Source organism: Macaca thibetana, chromosome 5 (assembly GCF_024542745.1).
Source record: "Macaca thibetana thibetana isolate TM-01 chromosome 5, ASM2454274v1, whole genome shotgun sequence".
Classification (NCBI taxonomy): Eukaryota; Metazoa; Chordata; class Mammalia; order Primates; family Cercopithecidae; genus Macaca; species Macaca thibetana.
In genome coordinates this window covers 114,160,074-114,186,902 of record NC_065582.1, presented here as the reverse complement: position 1 = coordinate 114,186,902, position 26,829 = coordinate 114,160,074, and the positions used below count along the sequence as shown (strand labels likewise).

Sequence of the window (26,829 nt, the reverse complement as noted above, 5' to 3'; positions counted from 1 at the left end):
TGGTATATGGAAACCTCAAATAATATATGCCTCTCCTTAGGATTCTGATTTACCTTTAACACAAATTCCCACCCAATCACCTTCATTGAGTGACTCTGTCTGTAATATATTAAGACATGATTCTGGTGTAGGGCGTTTTACACATGAGTAGTTAGGAGGCAAAATAACGGTTGGGAGAAAGGAGAGTTGGTGGAGACATATGACCTTCAGAACTCTAACTTTCAATGAGTCCTGCTAAGAACTCTCATGTACTTATTTACAAATCTGCCATAAAATCACCAAAGTAGCATTTGTTTTATTTCCACTTTAGTAAAACTGGGAAATATGCATTAAAAGCATGCACAGCTTACTTGCATACAGAATTATATAATCAATCTCATTAGATGAACTACAAAATTATAACAAACTTGTTCTAATAATGAAAGTTTTAAAAATAACAGTGCTTTGAGATGAAGCTTCTTTAAAAAGTCCTGATTAATGAGACGTATGGCAAGAAAAATTACTATAATGGTGAATGCTGATTCAGAACCTTATTTTTATTAAGTAGTTTATAGTGAAGGCTGTGACTATTTTTTCTATTTATAGTGGCAGCTCTGGTTAATTACCTTGTAATGTATTGTGACTTTAATGTACTAGTAAACTATTGGAATTTACACCCCTATTCAGTAATAAAATCTGTAAATTGAAGAATGCACATAAAGCCATCACAGCCATAAATTATGGGACCAAATGCCATGTACTATCACATTAGATTTAAAGAACAGAATCTCTCAAATTTGCTCATTAGTATATAAATTCAGTGGCTACTTTGCAACTGCAGAGAGTACATTTTATTCAAAGGTATTTTGTTACTTGTTACTGTATTTTCCTTTTGATCACTAAGAGCAGATTATACATAATTCAAATGAACACTATCAGAAAAGAAACACACTGTGACTATGGTAAACAAATGTAACAATAACACAAAATACTTTTTCCCTAAAAAATGTGAGAGTGAAAGTGGAATAAATCAAGGGAATTGAAAGGAGGCAGAATAGTGACCCATGGATTAAAACTAAAATGATTCACAGGGGGTTAGAATGTCTCTCTCTCTCTCTCCCCCCCCATATATATATATATTTTTTTTCAAAATAGAGTTTTAAAACACAATTTCAAAGTTACCAATAATTACTTTATTGTCTCAAACTCTCAAAGCACAATCACTATTTTAAAAAGTAAGTATCAAGTAATCCAAGATATTTCATATGACAGAAGAATAAAATGTCATAGTATCTGAAGCATTCTGTGTTATTTTTAGATTGAGTTCATATTGTTAGGTTGAGTTTCCTCTGCTAATATTTATAACTATGTTAATATATTTTAAATGTTTTTGTTTCATATTGCTAGATTGATGAATAACAGAAAATTAAGTATGATTTTCCTATAGGAATATAGTCAAGTCCATAAACTATAAAAGGAATTAATATATGAAGCAATAATTCCTGAAACATTAACATATATGTAGACTGGTGAAATTGCTTCAGGAAGAGAAAGAAAAAGATATAGAGAGTCATGGGTGAATGGAGTAAGGGGAACACCTAGAAATGCTGCTCATATTTTCAATACGTATGAAATTACAGTAGAAAAACAGAAGAAGAAAAGGTAAGATGGTTAACTGGTGTTAGTTTATAGGTAATTCAAAGGATACTGCTATATATTCTCACAGAAAATTACTGGAGATAGAATTTCAATTATTTAAAGAACCTAATTTGTCATATTATATACATTCAAATAAAAATCCGTAACATTCAAGAGAAACTCGCTCTCCTCCTCCTCTCTCTCCCATGTCCCTTGTCAACAGATGAGCAGATAGATATAGAGATGTATGTACATTTTGCATGTATAATTTGACTGCATATAAGTGTCAACAATAATGTACAATATACTTTTAAATTATAAATAGAGATGAGGGGTTATAGTTGAAAAGAAATATTTTATAGTTCCAAGCTAACGATATTATTATACCAACTCTATCCCATTTCCAAATTTGTCTTTTTTTTTTTTTTTTTTTTTTTTTTGAGACGGAGTCTCGCTCTGCCGCCCAGGCTGGAGTGCAGTGGCCGGATCTCAGCTCACTGCAAGCTCCGACTCCCGGGCTCACGCCATTCTCCTGCCTCAGCCTCCTGAGTAGCTGGGACTACAGGCGCCCGCCACCGTGCCCGGCTAGTTTTTTGTATTTTTTTTTTAGTAGAGACGGGGTTTCACCGTGTTAGCCAGGATGGTCTCGATCTCCTGACCTCGTGATCCGCCCATCTCGGCCTCCCAAAGTGCTGGGATTACAGGCTTGAGCCACCGCGCCCGGCCTCCAATATTTGTCTTTAAATATAAGACAGTCTTAAGATAAATGAATAAGAGTTTTTGCATTGTTACTTTGGTAATTTGTACAAATCTCTTCTTTATTTGTCTAATCAATCTTATTTTTATTTTGAAAATTGCAGGTCAGGGTCACATGAGCTAGTGATTATAACTGCAATTGGATTGAACAATTAATCACAGAACCCTTTAGGAGAGTCTCTAATCTGTGCAAGCAGAGAAATGTATATCATTTCTCTGGTATAGCATATACCTCCTAAATCGAATAAGTAGAATCTATCAGGACAACCATTTTAAAGTAGAGAGCACAATTTGAGGTAGATATCAAGCAGAAATGACTGTTGGATTATGGTTGATATGGTTGGGATCTGTGTCCTTGCCAAAATCTCCTGTCAAATTGTAACCCCTAATGCTGGAGGTGGGGCCTAGTGGGAGGTGACTGAATCATGGGGCCAGATTTCTTATGAATATTTTAGCACCATCCCCCTTCAGCCCTGTTTGTGTTACAGCTCCACAGAGCTGTCCTCCAGTCCACAGAATGGTAGGTCCACTGATGGCTTGCACCATGCACCTGGAAAAGCTGCAGACGGTCAATACCAGCTCATGAAGGGCTGTGCCCTGCAAAGTCATAGGGTGGAGCTGCCTAAGACCATGGGAACTCGTATCTTGCATCAGTGTGACCCGGACGTGAGACATGGAGGCAAAGGAGATCATTTTGGAACTTTAAGGTGTAATGACTACCCAATTGAATTTTGGACCTGCATGGGGATTGTAGCCCCTTCATTTTGGCCAATTTCTTCTATTTGGAATGGCTGTACTTATCTAGTGCCTCTATCCCCATTATATCTAGTAAGTAACTAACTTGCTTTTGAGTTTACAGCCTCATAGGCAGAAGGGACTTGCCTTGTCTCAGATGAGAGTTTGGACTGTGGACTTTTGAGTTAATGCTTGCTACAATGAATTAAGACTTTGGGGAACTGTTGGAAAGGCGTGATTGGTTGGCTGTGTCTCTACCCAAATCTCATCTTGTAGCTGTCATAATTCTCATGTGTTGTGGGAGGGACCTGGTGGGAGATAACTGAATCATGGGGGCAGTTTCCCCTATATTGTTCTCATGGTAGTGACTAAGTCGCATGAGATCTGATGATTTTATAAGGAGTTTTCCTTTTTGCTTGGCTCTTTCTTTTTCTTTCTTTCTTTCTTTTTTTTTTTGAGATGGAGTCTCGCTCTGTTGCCCAGGCTGGAGTACAGTGGCACAATCTTGGCTCACTGCAAGCCCCGCCTCCTGGGTTCATGCCATTCTTCTGCCTCAGCCTCCCAAGAAGCTGGGACTACAGGTGCCTGCCACCACACCTGGCTAATTTTTCTGTATTTTTATTAGAGATGGGGTTTCACCACATTAGCCAGGATGGCCTTGATCTCCTGACCTCGTGATCCACCCACCTCGGCCTCCCAAAGTGCTGGGATTATAGGCGTGAGCCTCTGCGCAAGGTCTTGGCTCTTTCATTGTCTCTTGTCTGCCAGCACATACGATATGCCTTTCACCTTCTGCCATGATTGTGAGCCCTCCCCAGCCATGTGGAACTGTGAGTCCATTAAACCTCCTTTCCTTTATAAATTACTCAGTCTCAGGTTTGTCTTTATTAGCAGAGTGAGAATAAACTAATACAGTGAGCAAGGTGGACAGGAGCTTCACTGAGGGACAGAATGGCTCTCAGGAGACCCAAAGTGGGTAGCTTCTCTCCACAGGCAGGTCATCCTGATGAGTGTTCAGCTCTCAGTAGAGAGGAGACTGTTAGTGGGTAACTCCCTTCTGCAGGCAGGTCATCCCTACATCTGTTCAAGTATGGCTGAGTCTGGTGTTTTTATGGGCTCAGAAGGGTGGAAGTGCATGACAACTGGTCCATGGGCAGCCATGGGAGGGCTTGAGAAAAAGGACCATAAGTTCTCACTCCAGGTCACAGATTCTACCCAGAACTGGCAGTACAGCCCCCCGGCTTCAGGCCATCCCTTCCTTGAAAGTGGGGTTTAAGCTGGGGACCCAGTCCTTTCAGCCCAAGAACCTGTCTGCCTCCTGCCTTCAACATGCCATCCATGGTGCCCAGGCTTTTCATGCCTAGGGAGGTCTGCAGGCCTGTGTCAAGCTACCCTCAGCCCCTTAAACCTGGGCTTCCATTGCTGAGCTTGTCAGTGTTCAAAGTTTCAGAGAGGGTTGAGGTGGTGGAGCGGGGCTGGGATGTAAGCACCACCCAAAGCACATGCACACCCAGTCGGGATGCAACAGTGACCATGCTCGGCTTCAACTTTGCTCTGAAATTGGAGCAGGCACCAGGAGCAGGGAGAGGACAGGGAGTAGGATCAGTCACTTCTGAGCCTGCAGTGGCAGTGGGGGCTTCCTGGGTCCCTGAGAACTCAGGGATGGCTGGGTCCAGAGCTGCCCGCTAGGAAGCCGCGGTTGCACCTAGGAGTACAGGGTTCCTTTCCCTTTAACTCAGTAGGGGGCACCTGTTCCTGGCCCCTGAGTGCTCAGCAGAGCATGCCGCCCTAGTCGTGCCTCCCCTGCTGCAGCTGGCATCCCCTCAGCGGCTGCTCCAGACAGGTCATCACCACCATCACTTGTAACTACAAATGGGAGCCACTGCACCTGGCCATTTATTAGCTTCCAAATCCCTTTATCAGTCAGTTTTTTGTCTTGTTTGATTTTACATTGATTTTACTTTTTATATGACTACCTATGGTACTTTCTAAATTGTTCTAATTCCTCTTCTTCTTATATTCATGGTCCTTTGAAGTGTGGCTCCTCAGTCAAGGGACATAATCTATTTCTGCTCTCCTAAATTGAATTTGCTATGTGACTTGCTTTGGCTAATGGGACATCAGCAAACATGACAGTAACATGCTGAATGAAGAGAGAGACCTGTGACCATCACCCTAGAGACATCAGGGCAATTTTCAAAAACATGAGTGAGTCTCCTCCTCTGCAAAACCAACCAGCCTGTTAACTATAAAACATTCAGCCTCAGCTAAGTCAGTGGACATCAACTAACTCTCAAAACTACAATGAATATTTCTTGTTTTAAGTCACTAAGTTTTGGAGTAGATCATTATACTGTCTTATCCATGACCCTAAAGTAGTACTCGTTCTCAAATCATATTGGGATCATGCATGAGGAACTGAATTCTACTGAAGTCACCAACTTCTATTAGTAGGACTCTATCTTCCAAGTTTAGTAGGAATATTCTACTATGGATTAATGTGTCTAAAGCAATGCATTGATTTATAATTCATATCTATTTCTCATGATGAGCAATGATGTCATAAGCATCCAGCTCAGTCCGTTTGTGATGCTATAACAAAATACCTGAGATGAGATAATTTATAAAGAATGGAAATTTATTTTCTCACAGTTCTGGAGGTTGAGAAGCCCATGATCAGGGGCTGGCAGATTTTAGTGTCTGGTGAGGGCTGCTCTCTGTTTCCTGCTGTGTCCTCACATGGCAAAACGCATAAAAGCAAAAAGGACCTAGCTAGTTTCTTCCAGCCCTCTTATAAGGTCATTAATCCATTCATTAGGGCAGCACCCTCATGGCACAATCATCTCGTAAAGGTCTACCTCTTAATACTAATACAGTTGTACTGAGGATTAAATTTCCATATGAATTTTGGCAGGGATACAAACATTCAAACCATAGTAGCATCCAAGCAGTTAATCAATATAGAAACCTCAGAGGCATTTCTGCCCCTTTCCCTGTATCTATTCATTGAAATGTCATGTCTCTTCAAAATACTTATCAGATCCTCACATTGCCAGGACACACTCCTGATTTCCCCATCATCTTTTATCTGAACTGCTGAAAAGTCTCCTTCTGCCAATCTCTTCTCCAATCAGTTCATCACCTACACTAACACCAGAAATATGTTTCTCATATCTAGAACTGATAATGTTATGATGTAACACCCAACTGACCTGGGGAAAAATAATTTAAAATATTTCATGTTTTTATCCAGGATAAAACACAAACTCCTTGGTATGGGATACAGAATCCATCACAATCTGCCTCATTACATCTCTCTAGTCTTTTCCTCCAGAACCGCTCCCCTTTTACTGTGCATCCAGCACATTTCCTAAAAAATACCTTCACATATTTGTGTTTTGTCTTATTTTTCTTCCTTTTCATGGGATTTGCTTATCATTTCTCCTCTCTTTTTCTCTAATAAAGCACAGATGCATCCTTCAGGATCTATGCTGTCACCTTCACTGTCAGTACCTTAGAAATCATTGAATGAGTTTCCATTATGTGTCAAGCACAGACCCGATGGCTCAGGGAAAAATAATAAATAAGACACTCTGTGCCCTCACAGAGCATACAGATAAGGGAAAGGAACATGTATGCCACAAAATAAAATCCAGTGTCTTAGGTGTGTAATAACTGAGGCAAGCACAGGGGGCATTTGGAAAACTGACACATGCACATATGTCCACCCTATCACACAGTCAGGGAAAACTTAATAGAGAAACTAATACAGAGGAGGGCCTTGAAATGTTGGTGGAAACCTATCAATTAGACAAGAAGGGATAAGAGATTCTCAGGAGAGGAAATAGCCTATACAGAAAACATGTTCAGAAATGTCAGACCTAATGAGTTTTAATTTATTAAGTAATTAATACTGTTGAAAACATGAGAAAATATACTGCATTAGTTAAAACCAAAAAGTTGACCTTGGAATATTTGGTATTTATAAAATTAAAAGGCATGTCCACATATCAGCTTTGAGAACAAGAAACATTTTGAAAATCATTGATAAATATTTATTTAAAAGCTGGAGGATTAAATTTGTATTTAGATTATGATGCAGTAAATGTTACCTTTAATTTTTATTTTGTATGACTATTTACAAAAATCTTTAACTGAAACAGGTAGCATCAATTTAAAAATACATAATTTTAACACATATTTTAAAAACTAAACGAGGTTAATATAAAATGACTTAAGAATAATAAAATATTACTTTTCAGGGGAAAAAAATCTGTCAATATGATTTAGGTTAAGACATGTTAATGTAAAAAAAAAATAGAATAGTACAAAAAGAAGGTCCCAGTAGAAAAGTTAGGGTTATCTGGTAATTTCTAAATCTAAATTGGTATTCAACTAGTCCTCCACTAGTTGAATCACTATAAATATTCATTTATTGAAGCCATTGTATTTTGGTTTACAAACATTTCTCAGAGAAATATTTCACATTTTGGTTTATAAATGAGACTTGCTTTATCTCCAGATTACTCGCATACTTAATTTTACCCCTGCTTTTTGAACAGGCACTGCATTACAAAATACATAGGTACAACCATCATTGCTTTCATCAAAGAATGAGCAGAGTTACTTTTTCTTTAAATAAAGAAAAACTCACCTTTAACAGAGGGTCTTTCTAGCTCAGAGTCAAGATGAATTGGTGGAGAAATGTATGAAACTTGTCCATGATGTGCCTGCCCTGTGGACCCAAAAAAGAATTGTTAAGAAGACATCATTCGTATGTCTTTTCCCTTTATAAATTGTTTTTATATTACATTATCTTACTCTAAACTCAATTAATAGCCTACATTAAAAAGTGTAGATATATCTGCCCAAACATAAAAACAATGTGTCATCCAAACATCACCCAATTAAAGTAGTGCTTCTCCAACAATCTGAGTTATGTTTCTTCTTTTTTTGTTGTCGTGAAATTACAAATGTGTTATGGAGTGGTAACTTTAAAAACACAATAAAAATGAGTTATAAGAAAAAAAAAACTCAAAGCGAAGACATATAAAACAAAAGTCCTTTTGTTGTTGTTAGATTAAATAAATATTAAGTGTTATATTTATTTGCTGTAAATATTTCTTTCTTATTTATTTATTTATTTATTTATTTAGAGACGGAATCTAGCTCTGTTGCCCAGGCTGGAGTGCAGTGGCGTGATCTCAGCTCACTGCAACCTCCGCCTCCCAGGTTCAAGCAATTCTCCTGCCTCAGCTTCTTGAGTAGCTGGGATTACAGACGCATGCCACCACACCCAGATAATTTTTTTTTTATATTTGTAGTAGAGACAGGATTTCACCATGTTGGCTAGGCTGGTCTTGAACTCCTGACTTCGTAATCCACCTGCCTTTGCCTCCCAAAGTGCTGGGATTACAGGCTTCAGCCACTGCGCCCAGCCTGCTGTAAATATTTCTAAACTCTCTCAATTTCTGCACCTACCTCAATAAAGATCAGTAATAAACAGTCTGGAGACTGGCACCCAATGTACAAATAACACTTTGAGAAACATTTATTTAGATCACTTTACAATTATGATTAATTTATATTTTACCTTTAAGATTCATCTCCACTACTTGAATACAAAAGTGTTCCTATCTGTATTTAATAATAAAAAAAAAAAACACCCACAATTTAAAAGGGAAGTAGATGGATTAATTCTGTGTTCCTTGCAAAACATTTTATTAACTAACACACAAATTTGTAATACACTTTCTATTTCATGAGATGAAAGCATTAAAGTGAATTTTAAGGTTAAGATGCTGATTTGAAAAATTGTTAGCTTAAATATAAAAGAATTCTCTAATTCTCAAAGTAGCCATAGTTTGTATACTGATAATAATAAGCAACTAGGATTTTGAGGCAAGAAAGCATAATTACAGAGTCAGTTCAATTTCTAAAGCTACTTTATATACAGAAGGTGTGACTGGGAGTGGAGGACCCACTACTTTCTTTCTACAATGGGAATATGCAGTTATATATTTCATACATCTACTATAGCAATTTACAGGGTTGTTAATCTCTTTTCCTAAACAAGTAAAGTTAATGATACATAGATTATGATAACAGTCGGAGTAACCTTCCCATTTCAAGTAATATTCGACTTGTAATAAACTCTGCTGATTCCTCTTATGAGGCACATTTCAAATAATTAATATGGCTCCCTGTTGATAGTAGCTGCTGTTGCTCCCAGCATTTTTCCAGCTAACAGCAGAGACGGTGGAGAGACTGTAATATACAGATTCCCGCATAATGGTAACTAAGAATATTGCACATTCACTGGCCATGTTTCAGTGGAATACTAAAAACATTATTATAAAAGAATAAGACACCAATTGTGTACTGTTAGCAGTCCATGTTCAATACTGTTTATTAAGAACTTCAGATAATCTTAATTATAAAACCACCTCTTGACCTATGTAACATATTGGTTGCAAAGACATTTCTATTCTTCAGGCCCTGTGTCATTACATATAGATTGGTTTGAAACTTTTTAGGTCTTGTAAATACAAATAATACGTTGTTTTCTTTATATTGGCTCAAAATAACCTTAGCATATAGAATAATATTGATTTTCTGTTTAATACCGGAACATAGCTTTCGTCACCTAAGACAGTAACCACAAAACACTCACACATACCTAATCTCCTTTCATCCAACCCCCATCACTATGTACTTTGTTAAAATACGAGCATTTTTAAACCAAAGAATAGTGGCAATAAAGAAAAGGGAGGCTGGCTTGCAAATTAGTTTGATTATATTTACTCTAGGTAAAATGATACATTTGTATGGAGATTTATATATAGAGAGACACACATACATTCATATATGTATCTTAATTAAGCATAATTCACATACTACAAGCACCCATTTAAGGTATACAATTCAACATTTTTTTTTTTTTTTTTTGAGACGGAGTCTCGCTCTGTGGCCGAGGCTGGAGTGCAGTGAGTGGCACGATCTCAGCTCACTTCAAGCTCCGCCTCCCGGGTTCCCGCCATTCTCCTGCCTCAGCCTCCCGAGTAGCTGGGACTACAAGCGCCCGCTACCTCGCCGGGCTAGTTTTTTGTATTTTTAGTAGAGACGGGGTTTTCCCGTGTTAGCCAGGATGGTCTCGATCGCCTGACCTTGTGATCTGCCCATCTCGGCCTCCCAAAGTGCTGGGATTACAGGCTTGAGCCACCGCGCCCGGCCAACAGTTTTTAATATATTCACAGTTATGCAAACACCACGACCAATTTTAGAACATTTTCATCAAAACCAAAAGAAATCTGAAGTTCATTAGCACTCATTCCTCATTTCCTCCCAAGCCATCTCAGCTCTAGGCAGCCACTCATCTACCTTCTGTCTCTGTAGATTTGCCTATTCTGGACTTTTCATATAAATGAAATTATAAAATATATGTTTGTATATTTTGTGATCAGCTTCTTTTACTCAACATAATTCAAAGAAGCTCACCCATTGTTGTAGCACAAAGCAGTACTTTACTTCTTTTTCCTAAATAATAGTCTATTGCATAGACATACTACATTTAATTTATCCATACATCAAATGATGAACATTTAGAATCATTTCCACTTCTTGACTATTGTGAACAATGCTGCTTTGAGCCTTCATGTGCAAATTTTTATGTGCATTTTTCTTGGATATATTCCCATGAGTGGATTACTGTGTCATATGGTAATGTTATATGTAAACTTTTGAGAAACTGTCAGACTGATATCCAAAGAGGCTGTACTATCTTACTTTTCGATAACAGGATATAAAGGTCCCAATGACATGGAGACATTTTGAGGGTTTTTTGTTGTTGTTGTTGTTGCTGTTTGTTTGTTTGTTTTTAAGGTGATAGTATAGTTAAGTCAGCTTTGACCAGATTTTGAAATGATTAATATTATGATGACTGTAAAATCTGGGAAAGGACCAATCTCCTTGAGTATAGAAAGATAAATCAGAGAATTTGAGCCAGAAATTATGTCCCCATTGAGAGGGTAGAAGGAGAAAAATGATCTAATGAACAGAGAAACACACACAAAAAAACTTTTGTTCTGAAATGAAAACACGGACTCTCCACTGTCAGGTATGCCAGATAAGTAAAAATTTCAAGGGCCTGCTCAATAAAGCCCAGTGCTGTAGCAAAAATCAAAAGGCCATTATGGATTCTGGAAAAGCCTTTATTTTTCTATCTTCAATCTCTTTTTCAACTTTCATTTAATTTCTATTTTATTGAGAAACCCTGTGCAATTTCTACTAAAGTTCAAATAGAAAAAGGACTTGACCAGCATTTGGTACAGGAAAATGCTCTTCTCTCTTTCTACTGTCAATACTTTCCCTGTACATCTGAGCATATAAATACTTTATAGAACTATGGAACTAGGATGGAGAAAGACATTTGATAGCTTATATTCCAGAATCCACATTTTAGAATGAGAAAACTGACATCTTGAGAAGTTGGAGACTTTTCAAAAGTCAAGTCAAGATGGTGGTTGTCAAGAGTGATGTCAGAGGCCGGTTAGAAAGCGGATGCTTTACAGCTAGCCTGCAGAAAACTGCCAATAATCCTCATCCTCTTACCTCTCAAGCCTCACTTAGAATGACATTATTTTCAAGGTGTGTGGGGCATAATGCTTCATGTGTGTTGAGACATTAAAAATATTGAGAGCTATTTATTTATGAAAATATGTACATTTTTCCCCATAAGGCTAGGTTTACAAACTAGAGGCAGTTTAATTTAATAGGTAAGATCACGGCTTCAGAAGCAGGAAGTCTGTGTTGTTACCCAGATTTTGCCACTTATTAGTCATATAACCCAACTAGTTAAGTAACTATCAAGTTGCTTCACTTCTATGAGTCTTAGTTTCCTCATTTGTTTATTGAGGATTATAACAGCACTGACCTCATAGGGGCATTCTGAAGATTAGAAGAATTTATACATAGGTAGTAATTAAAACAGTGCTTAGTACACTGAAAAGTACTTATTAATTTTTAGCTATTATTATTACTAGAAGTTCGTTCTTTTGTTCATTAATTCTTGAGGCACAGGTGCCTTTCTAGGTGTTTGGCATACATACAACACCATAATAAATGAGAGTCCATATTCTTATGTAGAGTGAAAAGAAAGCAAGCAGTAAACATAATAAATATATGAATTATATCATATGTGCAAGATGCTAAGGACAATGGGAGCAACCTAGGTTAAAGGGTATCTGGAGTGGGATGAGCAGTTAGCAATTTTCAATAGGGTGCTCAAGGAAGGCCTAATTTAATTTCCATGAACAGCACTTACAGAGTTTAAGAGATGACAAGAGGTAATATCTGACTTTTATGAGAAACTCTAAAAGGATAAATGCACAGAAAAAGGCTCAAACCTAATTTTAATAAGTAAGACTTAAAGAACTACATATGCTGCTATCAGATGCTTTTCCTCTAACCCATTTATTTCAAATTCTTTGCATATTTATAGAAATATTAATACTGTCACCACTGACCAATGGATAAAAGAAGATATCAATAAACCATGAAGATATGCAATTGGGAAAATAACCACAACTTTCTTCTAAAAGGAAAACCACATTTTACTACCATAAAATCCTCATTGATTTCTACAGTTATACCATTTTTCAACTCAACTTTTTGCCATTTACTATACAGTACTGTAAACAAGTTGAATAGCTGATGGTCTTCCAGGCAGATTTTATGCCTTTTTTGTTGTTGTTGTTTGCTTTACATTTTTCAACTGTTGATCATGATTATTTTACTCTAGAGATATGACATTCCTGCCCTTTAAAGACAATAAAATGGATGCCACATTTTTACTCCTGAGATTTTTAATAATATTATCATTTTGCTTTTATAACGTTTTGGATGTTAGTAAGTTATATCTTTCTGCTCTACTACAATAATAACTCCACGTGAGGAAGAGGGAACCCACACCATACTACATTTAAAAATGGCATGTGGGATTTTTCAAAGTTTTTAAAACACTCTGAAAGTAGCTCTGATCCTCCAAAAGAAAAAAAAAAAAAAAAAAACAGAAAGCAAGCCTGATTTCTTGTTGGAAATAATCTCTACTGCTGAAACAAAACAAAACAAAACATAGGTCAATGTGTTGTTTGTGTTGATGGAAAACTGGACATGCCTAGCATTATAACAGCTTGAATTTTTTTTTTTTTTCTTCAAGTCCCACTCTGACTATACCCATCTGCATTTATAAAGTTGGCTCTCAGGAGATGATGTAAACACCAGTCAAAAGTCATCATCAACCAAAAACTGTGTAAAGTCAATTTGATACCTATCCTTTTATTCTGGTTTCTTTTTTTCCCCCTTCATCTTAATAATCCTACAGATTTGCAGTGAATTTAGTAAAGTATGAGGTAGCAGAGAAACAACTACATGCTTGATTTATCCTGGACATAAAGTCATTGATGGAGGTGCAAAGGTTACTGATGGGCCTCTCCCTAGTGGATATTACTTGTTGCACAGAAAACACGGAGTACTTTGAAGCCAGGTAACTTTGTGTTTGTCTGTGTATTTCATTTGGCACCTGCTCCCACTCTGTGGTCGGTATTAAGGATACCATATGAACACTATTCCTCTACTGACAGATTTCAGTCTAGGTGCAGGACTAAGCAATTACAGGAAAGTCTGATACGTACCTTGATAAGAGGAGAGAGAGAAGAGCATAGCAGTGGCACCTAACTGAGGTAAGTAATGGACAATCAGTACCTGGAGAAAGCTGAGATCTGAGGGAAGAGCATGTCGTAGTCCAGTGAAAGACTGGGGCAGTGTATGCGAGGCAGGAGCAACATTTTGAGTGGATGTCTACAGATCACAGGAGTGAGAGATAAGGGACAAGAACCCACATGCCAAAAAGATGACCAAGAAATAATTAAAACTTCAGATATGTACTCATAAAATAAGAAAAAAAGAAGTACACGCTTATCATCCAGCTTTAATAATCAATTCTGGGCTATATTGTTTCATCTTCTTCCTATGCTGCTTTCCCCATCCCAGAATATTCTGAAGCAAATCCAGGACATACAATTTCATCTATAAATTATTTGAAAATGCATCTGCAAAACACAGGAGGTTCTTTTTTTTTTTTGAGCCTGAGTCTCGCTCTGTCGCCCAGGCTGGAGTGCAGTGGCACGACTTGGCTCACTGCAACCTTCGCCTCCCAGGTTCATGTCGTTCTCCTGCCTCAGCCTCCCGAGTAGCTGGGACTATAGATGCACACCACCACGCCCAGTTAATTTTTGTATTTTTAGTAGAGATAGGGTTTCACTATGTTGGTCAGGCTGGTCTCGAACTCCTGACCTCTTGATCTGCCCGCCTTGGCCTCCCAAAGTGCTGGGATTAAAGACATGAGCCACCACGCCCAGCCTAGGGGCTTCTTTATACCATTATGACACCCCCAAATTAAGAAAATACATTTTGAAAATGAATTTAGTGTGAAATTTAATATAGCAATTGTTAGCAAGAAATCAACTAATCCGAAAGGGATGAAAATCTTTTAGCCTGCAGAACATCACTTGGTCCTAATGTTGAAACTACATTGTAGCAGGATGAACTGCAGACAAAACTCCCCAGACACTGAGTTAAAGAAGGAAGGGGTTTATTTGGCCGGGAGCATTGGCAAGTCTCCTGTCTCAAGAGCCGAGCTGCTGGAGTGAGCAATTCCTGTCCCTTTTAAGAGCTCACAACTCTAAGGGGGTGTGTGTGAGAGGGTAGTGATTGACAGAGCAAGCAGGGGGTACGTGACTGGGGGCTGCATGCACCAGTAATCAGAACAAAACAGAACAGGACAGGGATCTTTACCATGACTTTCCATATAATGTCTAGAATCTACAGATAACATAAACCATTAGGTCAGGGGTCAATCTTTAACTACCAGGCTTAGGTCAGGCAGGCCCAGGCCTGGTTTCAGGTCTGGTTCCTTGGTTTCGGGTCTGGTTCTTAGGTGCCGGGCTACCTGCCTTTAGTTTAACTTTTCTTTCTCTTTCTGATTATAAAACAATATAAAACAATCTGAGAGGATCTGTCTCACTTCTCTCACATTGGCGTGAGAAATGCTTTAAATTTATGATAAATTTCAACTACTCACAGATACACAGGGAAATCTATTTTATAAAACCATACAGATGCCTTTCTTTCATAAACATGAAAAATAGACTTGGCGGTTAAATGACAAATGTTAATTTTGAAAGCACCATTAAAAAATATATTCCATGAAGTCTCAAAGATCTACTGTAGCAAGCATTACTACAAAAAACTTAAAAAAAAAAAAAAAAAAAAAAGAAAAAAAAAATTAGAGCAATTAATTTTTGCAAAGATTGAGCAAAATAACACCTCAACACAAATAACAGCAAAAGAGAAAAAAATGTGAATGAGCTTTCACTAATTCCCTCATTACTAAATTATTCATTTGGACAATATGTAATGTGTGCCTACTATGTGATTGATACTAAGTACTGAAAATAAACTGGTGAACCCGTAACTCTTGAAACTTATAATCAAAAATATAAAATGATTGATTTCAATTGAGAAATCCATTTCCTAAAGGAAAGGAAACCCAATCAATATGGGTGTGACTCACAGTAGGTATTTAAAAATGCTTATTTTTATTACTTCTTGTTTATAAGAAAGACAAAAATAATCTTGATAACTGAGAAGTAAAATCTCTTTGGGGTGACTCAGGAAAGACTGGTAGAGGAACAAATACAAAGCAGACACTGTGACTATGAAAGACAAAATTATCTGTCACATTTAAACTCTCAATTCTCGTGTGATATTTGAAAATATGATTCATCATATTATATAGTGCTTTTGAAAAAACAGAAAAAGATGAGGCATTTCCTGTGACATTTTATTTATGCCAAAATTTAGATAAAGGGCATAATTTATGAATTTCTTGAATCTGTATTTTTACTTATAAATCAATTCACCTATCAAAACTTTACATTAAAAGAAAGTACCAATTATTTAACCCTTTTCAACATGTAGCCTAAATAACAAATTCCAAGAAAACAAAAATGATGACATTGGCTCTATACTCAAATTCTGTTAGGAAAATTTATTTAATACTTATAATTTTGTATGCTCCAGGTAGTGTATATTAAATAAAACAATACTAATAGCAAATATGCATTTATAATAGATGTATTACATACAAATACTTGCTATTTATATTAGCAGGTGTGTGTAATATAACTTACATATTTTATTTATATACACTATATATCTTTTGTTTATATATAAATATAAATACACACACACAAACATACACACACACAACTTGGTTATCCACAAATTCTTCTAGAATTTCTAAAATATTTTAACATTCGCTATATTTTTAAAGACAATGAAACCAAAACATCCTTTCCCTTTTCTAACCTCCCTTTATTGGAAGAGTAACCTAAATGAAAACATTCAGTGATGACTAAATAGGATGAATCAGATATAAAACTCCACGAGGGTTGGAAGTATCAACTGCAGCTCCTATGTGTTCTCTGTCATCCTACGACCTACTAGAATGTCTTAGACATTGTAAGAGCTCAGTGTATTTCTGGTGAAAGCACATATGAATGACATAAAAAAAAGTAAGGCAAATGTTAAAATTGCTATATTTCAAATCATAAACAAGAGAAACACTGAAATTCTGGGGAAATTTCAAAAGTTAAAACAAATTCACACTGCAACTAATTCTGTTTAATTGAGAAGTGTTGCAAATTTGATAACGATGTTAACTCTCAGTCTACCTATTTTCTAGCAGAAAACATTCATGGAGTTCTTAAAAAGGCCTCCACCAAATGAAGGGTATAACAATTCACCAAATAGTGATTTTAACCCAGTGCCCTTATATAAAGTAGCTATTTAAACATACTCCCCTAACGTACTTTTCTCAGTTTTATTTTTCCAAAATAACATAATTACTAGGTAGGGGGCAATTGTATCATTATAGTAAACTATAATATGAAAAACTTGGATTAATTGGCACCATATTTCTATTATTCATCTATTTAATAGAACTGAAAATAGTTGCTGGTATAAAGAAAATATTGAAATTATGTGTTTAGGATAAAGGGTTATGGTGCTAGAAAAATAATATTAGAATTATTTCAAAGGAGAACTAGCAGGAGAAAATTTGCCTCTAGAACCACAGAAGCAAACAGCAAAACCATAAACCAGGGAAGTCACAACAAAGAGGTTTGTTCCCTAGAGGACAGATCCAGGAAGTTGGCCTGCTGTGCTTATGTTTTTAAAGTTCTGCTTTAAATCCTATCTTGGCATGCTAAGAAAAACATAATGTGGTAAATTTTCTTTTCCTCCCTGCTGATAGATCAGAAAACATTCACTAGCACTAACTCAAAAAGCAGAATAAGAAAGCATGTTAAAGGCACAGGTGACAGACCCGGCACGGTGGCTCACGCCTGTAATCCCAGCACTTTGGGAGGCTAAGGAGGGCGGATCATGAGGTCAGGAGATCAAAACACAGTGAAACCTCGTCTCTACTAAAAATACAAAAAATTAGCCGGGCATGGTGGCACGCACCTATAGCCCCAGCTACTGGGGAGGCTGAGGCAGGAGAATTGCTTGATTCTGGGAGGTGGAGGTTGCAGCGAGCCGAGATTGTGCCACTGCACTCCAGCCTGGGTGACAGAATGAGACTCCGTCTCGAAAAACTAAACTAAACTAAACTAAACTAAACTAAAATAATGAAAAAATAAAAGGCACAGGAAACAAAGTTAATAGGTGGATTGCAACAAAATGCTAACACCTCTCCCCAACCCCTCCCCCCAAGGAAGGCTCTACGATACAAAATGTAGTAGCTGGAATTTGACTGAAAAAATGTTATCAATGATGAAGTGTGACAATATAGATCTCAAAGTAAAAGCTATTTATCATGTATTACTCTCAAATAATGGCCAATAGGCATTCTCCGTATCAGCTCTTGAGTCAGTAGACCTTAAAGAAGGCCTATCTATAAGGGAATTAGAATGAGGTCTTTCAATACCAGAGTCATAATAAACTAAGTGTAGCTCAACTTAGTTGAGAGAAGACTGAAAAATTTTAAATATGTCCATTACGGCTCCAGTGTTCAAAGAGTTCTTTACACCTATAATGATATGGTTAAGCAAACTGATGAAGAATCAGAGGAGGAGGTTTTTAGCAGAATATCTATAAACATTGTGTGTCCAATTAACTGTTCTTATAAAGAAAAGAGACAAGGAGACTCTTATTTTCCTTATAATTAGTTCAGAATCTCCTCTTCCTTTTCATTAATCCAAGTGATCTATGAGAGGATCTGCCAGGAAGATGGCCCAGCAGGACTTGACAACATGTCAGTTAGCTGATTGAGATCAATATATGCCCCCAAAGACCCGAATGCAGGAAGTTCCCTGCAAATGTATTGGAAGGCTTATAAAAATGGGATCAGAATGACCTAAGTATAAAGAGACCAGATTGGCACATAGAGAAATTTAAAAATATGGATATTCTCCCAGGATGATGACAGTGAATTTTACCACCTAATTCTTTTCAAGATAATTTAAAATGTATCATTGTATAGAATATAACTGCCTGTAGTGAAATTTTGACAACTCCCCTCTGTGTGCTAAAATGCTGTCACCTGGGAAATTTGAATTCTTTTTGCAAATTGTTCATTTTTGACAGATTCATCCTACTTTTATGTTTGTAGCATTAATCAAAGGAATTTGGAAAAGTCAAAATTTAGTTTTACACTCAAAGAATAGGAGGCATTATTAGCATAATTTGGGGGTACTAGGTATTTATATTACAGTTGTCTATAAAAAGTAAAAATTGTCATAGAAGGGAAAATATTTACAAAGTAACAGTAGAGAGCTTGATTGATTTTAAGATACTGTGTATTAGACTTTAGTAGAAATATCATTTCATAGTTATAACATATTTAATAGTTTTATGTTTTCTTCTTTAACAGATATCTTAATATTTCTAAAACGGTCATTCCATTTCATTATTTCAACTTAATGTAGGATTAAATGAATCACTTGGTTCCTATTATATTTCCATTTTGGTTTCCTTTACTATATAAAAAATATCATGACATTTCAAGGTAACTCTTACTAAAACAAAGAAAGAGAGAGTGAATGAGAAAGACGTCATAGTGAAAGACAAATACAGCTCTATGTCATAGATGAATAGAGCTTTCTCTCATATCACAGACTCCAAGATTAAATATTCAGAAAATGTATGTATTAAATCAGACCTGTTTACCTAACAACATGCACCAAGTAATACTCATTAAAGTTCTGGAGAACACCTGAAACGGGGAAAGGTGGAAGAGGTGACTTTAATAGAATATAAAAATTCATAGTTTAGAATTTCAATATAAGCTTCAAACAAGGCTCAAATAATTTTTCCACATAACTCTTGTATGAAAAATCAAGCACAATCAATTTCAGATAATTTACTTTATGCTTAAACAAAAAAAACTTTGTCCATTTAAATGTTTACTGGGCTATGTGCTACCAATGGGGAGTTTTCATAGTTTTTGTTTAATTTGAATGTTTTAAAGATTCTCACTGATACCACTAGCAAATAGAAATAAAAATGTAAAGGAGAAAATTCTGCATATTATAGTCTTATTTTTTTCCTTCAAGGAAACAGTATCTGATAGATATATTAGCTTGCCTCATGTGGGATTAGAAGTGGTAATTCTTATTCATGAAGGATTTTTCTTTTAAAAATTATATTTTGGGGAAACAAGCAAAGCAGCAATAAAAATGACACCAAGGACATTTTTATAAAAAAACAAAACACCTCTACTAGAGTAGATTTAGATAATTTTTTTATTGTGTCATAAAATTACATGCCTAATGCATCCCTTGTTTCCAGATACCATATACCATTCAATATTAATCCTGCTCAGTTTAAATTGTTTGGGGAAGGACTTACTCTCTCCAGTATCTCTAAAATCAGAGAGGTGAATCCATTACCCGGGTTTGGCCATTCAGAGGGTTTTAAAAAGTCTGTCAGAAGGCACAATCAGATTGTTCCCTGATGACCAATGAGTAGTGCTCATAGAGAGAAGGAACACTACTTCTACAAGAATATGAGCTCTATGAAAAATCAGGTTTGAAGATGCCCATGGTCATCTTGTTGACATCTGGAAGAAATCTATCTGAGAAAGCAGCCAATCATACAGAAGCAAGCAAAATTATAGTGATGGTGTGAGACAAAGGCTTTATAGCAGAATATGAACTTTTTAGGTCTGAAGCAAGCCTCATTCTTTGAAAACCCAATTACCGGAGAGATTAAATTCCTTATTTTAGTTTTGGAGAATTTGAGTTGGGTTTTCTCATTTTCAAACAAAAGCAACTTCACTGATATTGTGTGTGCAGACGTGCATATGTGTCTGGAAAGCAGAAGTGTTTTCTTCCTTTAATAAGTTTATCAACTCTTTTTCTTTGGCCATTCAAAAGTTTACTTTCATGGTTTCAATTCAACTAATTCAGCCACATATAATTCAACGGACACGTCTTAATATTCTGCTTTGAGAATGAGAATATTCAGAGGGCTAGCATATGATCATTTCAAAATTATTCATTATCAGTGCTCTCCAAGTGCTCATTAATTGATAAAGGGGAGACAACTTGGAAATTTCAGACAGAAATGTCTGCAAATAAAAAAATAAACATGGTAAATCACTTCACATGCTAGTGAGAGAGAAACACTCATGTATATTTTACATATATTCGGAGAACATGAAATTAATAAAGCATTAAGGAGCATATTCATTACTGAAAATTATTTCAAAATCCAAAAAGTTTGAGGTACTGTTGTGTCTTGATAATATACTTTTGGGACATTAGGCATGAGTGAAAACCCTTAAATCCTACTGTAAACAACTTATATTATGGAATGCTGGACTTGATACTATATCCTCTTTTGGTATAGAAGGAGTAATTGACGCCTTATACCAGGAGGCGTCACAATATCCCTCATTTTTTTCTTTTTGCATTTCATTGCTAAATGATTTAAAATGTCACAGTTCAAAGTTCTACTTGTAACAAGAAACTATGGTTTCAAAGAAGCAATGCGGATTATTTCAGTTTATGCTACTACAGACCACTTTATCATCTTGACATGAATGTGAGAGTCTATTTTTAAAAACAGGCTGAACAATAGAGTTTATGTCCACTCTTAATTTAATTAAAAACCGTCATGCCATATAAAAATTAGTGTTTCCTATCATCAACATTTTATGTCAGGTGCTGGAGCTGTCCTCAAATAGCTTTGATGTTCTAAGAATTGTTCCTAGAAATGTTATTAATATCTCAAGAAAAACAATCACATAAACCTACCAAAAGCCATTATCCATTGCTTCTACTGTCATGATGACTTTATCAAGATGACTTTACCAAGTACCAATCACTAACCTTATTTCTGGGAAAAGCATATTTTCAGGTAGATTATCTTTACAGAAAAGCCATGACGTTTTTACCCACAGGTGTAAACTGGAAAAGCAATGCTGAATACTAATGTGCTGAACCACCTGCCACTGAACATTTGAGGAGATGCTGTACTTAGGAAGATATGTAGCTAGTAGACCTTCTCAATGATCTTTTCAACCTGATTAAATTGCAGTTAACTGTGTAGACAGCAGACTTGTTTATATAAACCAGGTACAAAGAGCAATACTGAAACTGGCTGGAGAAGTTCCAAAAAAGCCATTTGTCCTATCTGCTATAATGTGTACCTTTAAAGAAAAAAATTAAATTGTAATTCTAGAACATTGTCATCACATCATCCTGAAGATATTACACACAAAAAGGGATCATTTTCATGATAATATTTTTAGAATTATGCCTGATGGTCTGTAATTGATTCTGATACTGAGAAGGCTTTAGAGGAATTTAGTCTAAATCTACCTGTTCAGGATAACCCATTAAAAGAAATTTCCTTATTAGAAAAAGACCAGAAATGTCTAACAAGTATCTTCAGTGATGTTCTAGAATAATTCCAGAAGAGCTTCCCTATCAAAACAACTTGGCAGACGTTAACTTTTTTAAGACAGCACTTGCACTGAGGTTAGGAATATCATTGGCAGTATCGTTGTCTAAATGCCACTCTGCTTTTTATCAAGAAACAGTTAACCTAACAGAAGATTGTACAGACTAGAATGGACCCTCTACAATAGACTCATGAAAATTATTAGCTAATGGATTGTGCCAAGTTTTCTCAGTGTTCAAAGTGTCACTCAATGCTCCAAAACAGCAGTCATTCCTCCTGAATTTCATGACGATAACTCAGGTTCTGCCTTAAGTGTACTATTCGGAGAATTTTAAAAATATTATATATGTATATCTTCATAGCTATATTTGTATATCTGTATCTATATATCTCATATATACAATATATACATACATTATTTTTCCTGTTTCTGTTTCATTTCTTTGCTCATTGTTACAGATGGTTAAGAAGGTTTCTTTTTGCTAGACCTTACAAGGATAAGCTAAGTAAATTTCACTAATTCTAATCAAAGTCACATGTCCCAGTACACAAGAGGTTCAATGATAAGGCAGGGTCGTGCCATGGCATTGAACACAAGTTCGAGAGATGCAAAACCTGTGTACTAATTTTAGTTACATAACCCGTGAAGTCTGTGGCCTGGATATATTAATCTCTTAGCTTCAGTTTCTTCATCTATAAAAGCAAACAATCCCTTTTCATAGGATTGTGGTAAGGATTTTTTTCTAAAATCATATATATGAAGCAGAGTACTTGTCACATAACAAGCACCCAAATGTTGAACTATTGTCATCATCATTGCCTGTATCATCGCTGTGTCACAGTTGCTACCTCTGAGACAAACAAGATAATACCAGTATGGTTAATCAAATCCCTTCTGAGACATTTAGCTTGGTGAATAAGAAGCTGGTATTTAAAGAGCATATTGTTGCCTGAAGTTCAAAACACTATCTTAAACTGAGGCACTCTGGGCAAGTTGGTTAGCCTCTTGGGGGTTCTGCATCCCTATCTGTAACATAGGGCTATTGATAGATATTTCATAGAGTAGGGGTCAGCAAACCATGGTCTGCAGACAAAAGCTGGCCATGGCCTGAGTATGTGTGGTCTGTCACAGAAGAATGCTTCCTCTATTTTTAAAAGTTTAGAAGAAAAAATATTAGAAGTAGTTATAGAAAGAGAAAAAGGAGGAGGAGCAGCTACAGCAGAAGTACTTCCAACACTAGCAGCAATAGGGATCATATGTAGACTGCAAAACCTAAAATATTGACTATCTGGTCTTTTACAGAAGAAGTTTGCTAGTCCATCTCATATAATCATTGTGAATGGTAAAGGAACTAATATGTGAAATATGCTAAGCAGATAACCTGGCATAATTGTAGTTATTGTAGTTATCATTCTTGCTACTAAACCTGTCAGCAGTCCTCTAAAGACCATAGTAAAGGATGCACCATAAAAAATCATTTTGGACCACATTTAACTGCTGATAATGGGTATTTTATATATATAGTATATATGTTATATATAAATACATATTTATTATATAAAATATTCTAAACTCATTAGAAAAAGCCTTCTGAAAAGAGTTCTAGCCAGGTGCCAAGGCTCACAACTATAATCCTAGCACTTTGGGAGGCTGAGGCTGGTGGATCACTAGAGGTCAGGCATTCAAGACCAGCCTGGCCATGGCAAAACCCCATCTCTACTACAAACGTAAAAAAATAGCTGTGCATAGTGGCGTGCATCTGTAATCCCAGACACTTGGGAGGCTAACACAGAAGAATCCCTGGAACCCAGGAGGCGGAGGTTGCAGTGAGCCAAGATCGTGCCACTGCACTCCAGCCTGGGCAATAGAGCAAGACTCTGTCACAATAAATAAATAAATAGATAGATAGATAGATAGATAGATAGATAGATAGATAGATAGATAAAAGAGTTCTACTTTCCTTGGTTCACAAAATATGTTAAATATGGCAGAGGAAGATGTACAATATTATCTTTGCCAGTAATCATTTGGCAAAAACAGTTTAGATGATTTTGTATCATGCATCTGCATTTAATGGCAGTCAGTCCTACAACAAAGATTTCCATTTCAGAAACATATGTGTATGTAAATGTAGGCACACACACAGCCACACATGCACATATACAGAGAGGAAAGAATCATAGGTTTTGCTTTGTGTGTACCTACCATGTGCTCAATTTTATCACAAGCAACAGTCACATACTATGGGACTCGGAAATTAATTTCCAATGAGGTTTAATGTGATTTTTAGCTCTGACAAGTTTTTAAAGCTAGAAATTGTTGATTCTCATCCCTTGCTATTTTATTACTAATAAGTACAACACAAGACAATAGTATAAAAGTAAAAATTGTTTCAGAAAATGCATTTTACCCTATTTGCCCGTAAGGCGCAAAGGTGGAAATGAAACAGAACTGAACAATAAAGATCAAGATACCTTTTCTAAACATCATGCCATCATCCTCACCCTTATATTTGCCAAATGTTCTAGAAGGCTATGCCTTTTCATATTAATAGATGGATGTGAGCCAGCGATTTTTATAAAGTCACAAAGCCCGTAAGAGGTAACTGTGAAAATAAAATAGCTAACAAGTACGACAATATATTAATTATTTAACATTAATACTTTGACATTAATTATTTAACATTAATAATGACATAGATCCTGATACCCAAGTTGAACATGAAGGAGAAAATTAACCCATCCATTAGGAATTGGGAATTCATTGACGTGATAGTGAATTCCCACTATGTGGTGTTGGGATTTTTTTCTCTAATAGTGTGAATATTTAGAATAAACATGCAGATTTTTTCTTCGTTTATCATTTGGCTTCTGTAAAAAATAAACTGTTATAAAAGGTAACATGATAATGAGGAAGAGGATAATGATCACACTGATGATATTTATTGAATATTTAATTCTGCTAAACTTTCTGTGAACTATTTTATAATCTCACTTTCTATCCTCACACAAATCAATGAGGTAGTTGCTATAGTTCTTTCTACTTTATTAGACAGGAAACCAAGTCTCAGTTTAAATTATGTTTTATTTTTGCCCCATACTCTGCCTCAAATTTGTGTTAAGTTCGGAGAAAATAATGATCCCCAAATTAACACCCAGGATCCTTTAGAAACACCTTTTTTGTAGGGTACTTAATCCCAATATTTGTTTAAAATTAAACAATTGATACTTTGAAACATTAGTCTTCATACATAATAAAATGTGAATATCCTTCTAAGTCACCAGAGTTGTAACCAAAACTCTGATTTTCCTATGTTTTAATTTACCTTGCTTAAATTCTCTGTAGATACAAAGCTTTTGAAGAACTGAGAGAAGGAAAGTCTCTAATTTCATTTGATTTGGCCATGTAAGGATAAAAGGCAAGGGCTTCTGAGAAATCTCTTCAGTTCTTCGGAGAAGTAAAGGGGTGCTATGCCTGAGAAGCAAAGGCAAAGCCAAATTGACAGGACAGGAAAGAAAGGGAAGGCTGTGAATGCTGAACTTTAGAAATGCTAAAGATAAGGGGAAAACAATTCCACCACAAAATCACATGGTTCAATTTCCAAAACCCCAAATACAGAAGGGGTACTAACTGCTCCATGCTGAAATACTTCTTTGTATTTTTTTTATCCTTTTGTATTTTGTTTTCTTTTGAAATTTGTATCTACTCCTTTACAATTAGATTCACTAATGTTTAAACAATTCTAAAGAAAAATTCAAGAGCATATCTGGTAAGTAAAGAATTGCTTATAAAAATTATAACGACAGCAAATACCAAAAAATAGAGGCTATCCAGAGTTAGCATGAAAAAAACTCAAGCAAAAGAGTAAAGCCATTTTCAAAGTCATGATAGATTTAATCATGTGTTGTTATTAGAATAGGCATCTCGTCTTTTGTGAAGTCATCAACAAATATTTATTGAATCCACATAATATATACAGCCAGTGATTCTCCAAGCCTATCCCCTCAGAATCTACCTTCAGGGCATTGTCAAATTTCATAAAAGCTCTGACTTCAGTTTCTGATTTGGTTAATTTATCTTTGATCTAGAGAGCCCCAGCTTTTCTAATCTCCACCAAGACTTACTATAGTTAAGAGGCAAAGACACTGATGACAGAAAGAAGTCCAACAGATATGCTGGGGTGGAAAAAAGCTGTCTTTTCTGTGGAGGAATTATGATGAAGATTCGAAATGATTTAAGGCCTAGATCCTTCCCTAAGAGACATCATTCTAATAGAGACAGCAGAGAGGTGGCAGCATGTGCAGGGGGTTATTTGCATGTCACAGCACAGGGACCACAAGCAGTCCATTGTGTTGCGATGCACACTACAATGTATAAGAAGTAGGATATTGGCTGGGCATGGTGGTGGCTCAAGCTTGTAATCCCAGCACTTTGGGAAGCCAAGGCAGGTGGACCATGAAGTCAGGAGTTCGAGACCAGCCCGGCCGAGATAGTGAAACCTTGTCTTTACTAAAAATACAAAAATTAGCTGGGTATGGTGATGGGCACCTGTAATCCCAGCTACTCGGGAGGCTGAGGCAGGAGAATCACGTGAACCCAGTGGGCGAAGGTTGCAGTGAGCTGAGATCGCGCCACTGCACTCCAGCCTCGGAGACAGAGCTTGACTGTGTCTCCAAAAACAAAAAGAAGCA

At 36.3% G+C, this 26,829-nt stretch overlaps 1 protein-coding gene across 50 annotated transcripts in view; it reads right to left on the bottom strand.

The window, feature by feature from the left end:
• ADGRL3 (adhesion G protein-coupled receptor L3) overlaps window positions 1-26,829 on the bottom strand; it is an 873,550-nt gene that overhangs the window by 258,038 nt on the left and 588,683 nt on the right. For all 50 annotated transcript variants that reach the window (XM_050789802.1, XM_050789801.1, XM_050789811.1 and 47 more), the window contains one exon: window positions 7,763-7,843. In XM_050789802.1, the coding sequence (XP_050645759.1) occupies window positions 7,763-7,843 (81 nt within the window). The remainder of the gene's footprint in view (window positions 1-7,762; window positions 7,844-26,829) is intronic.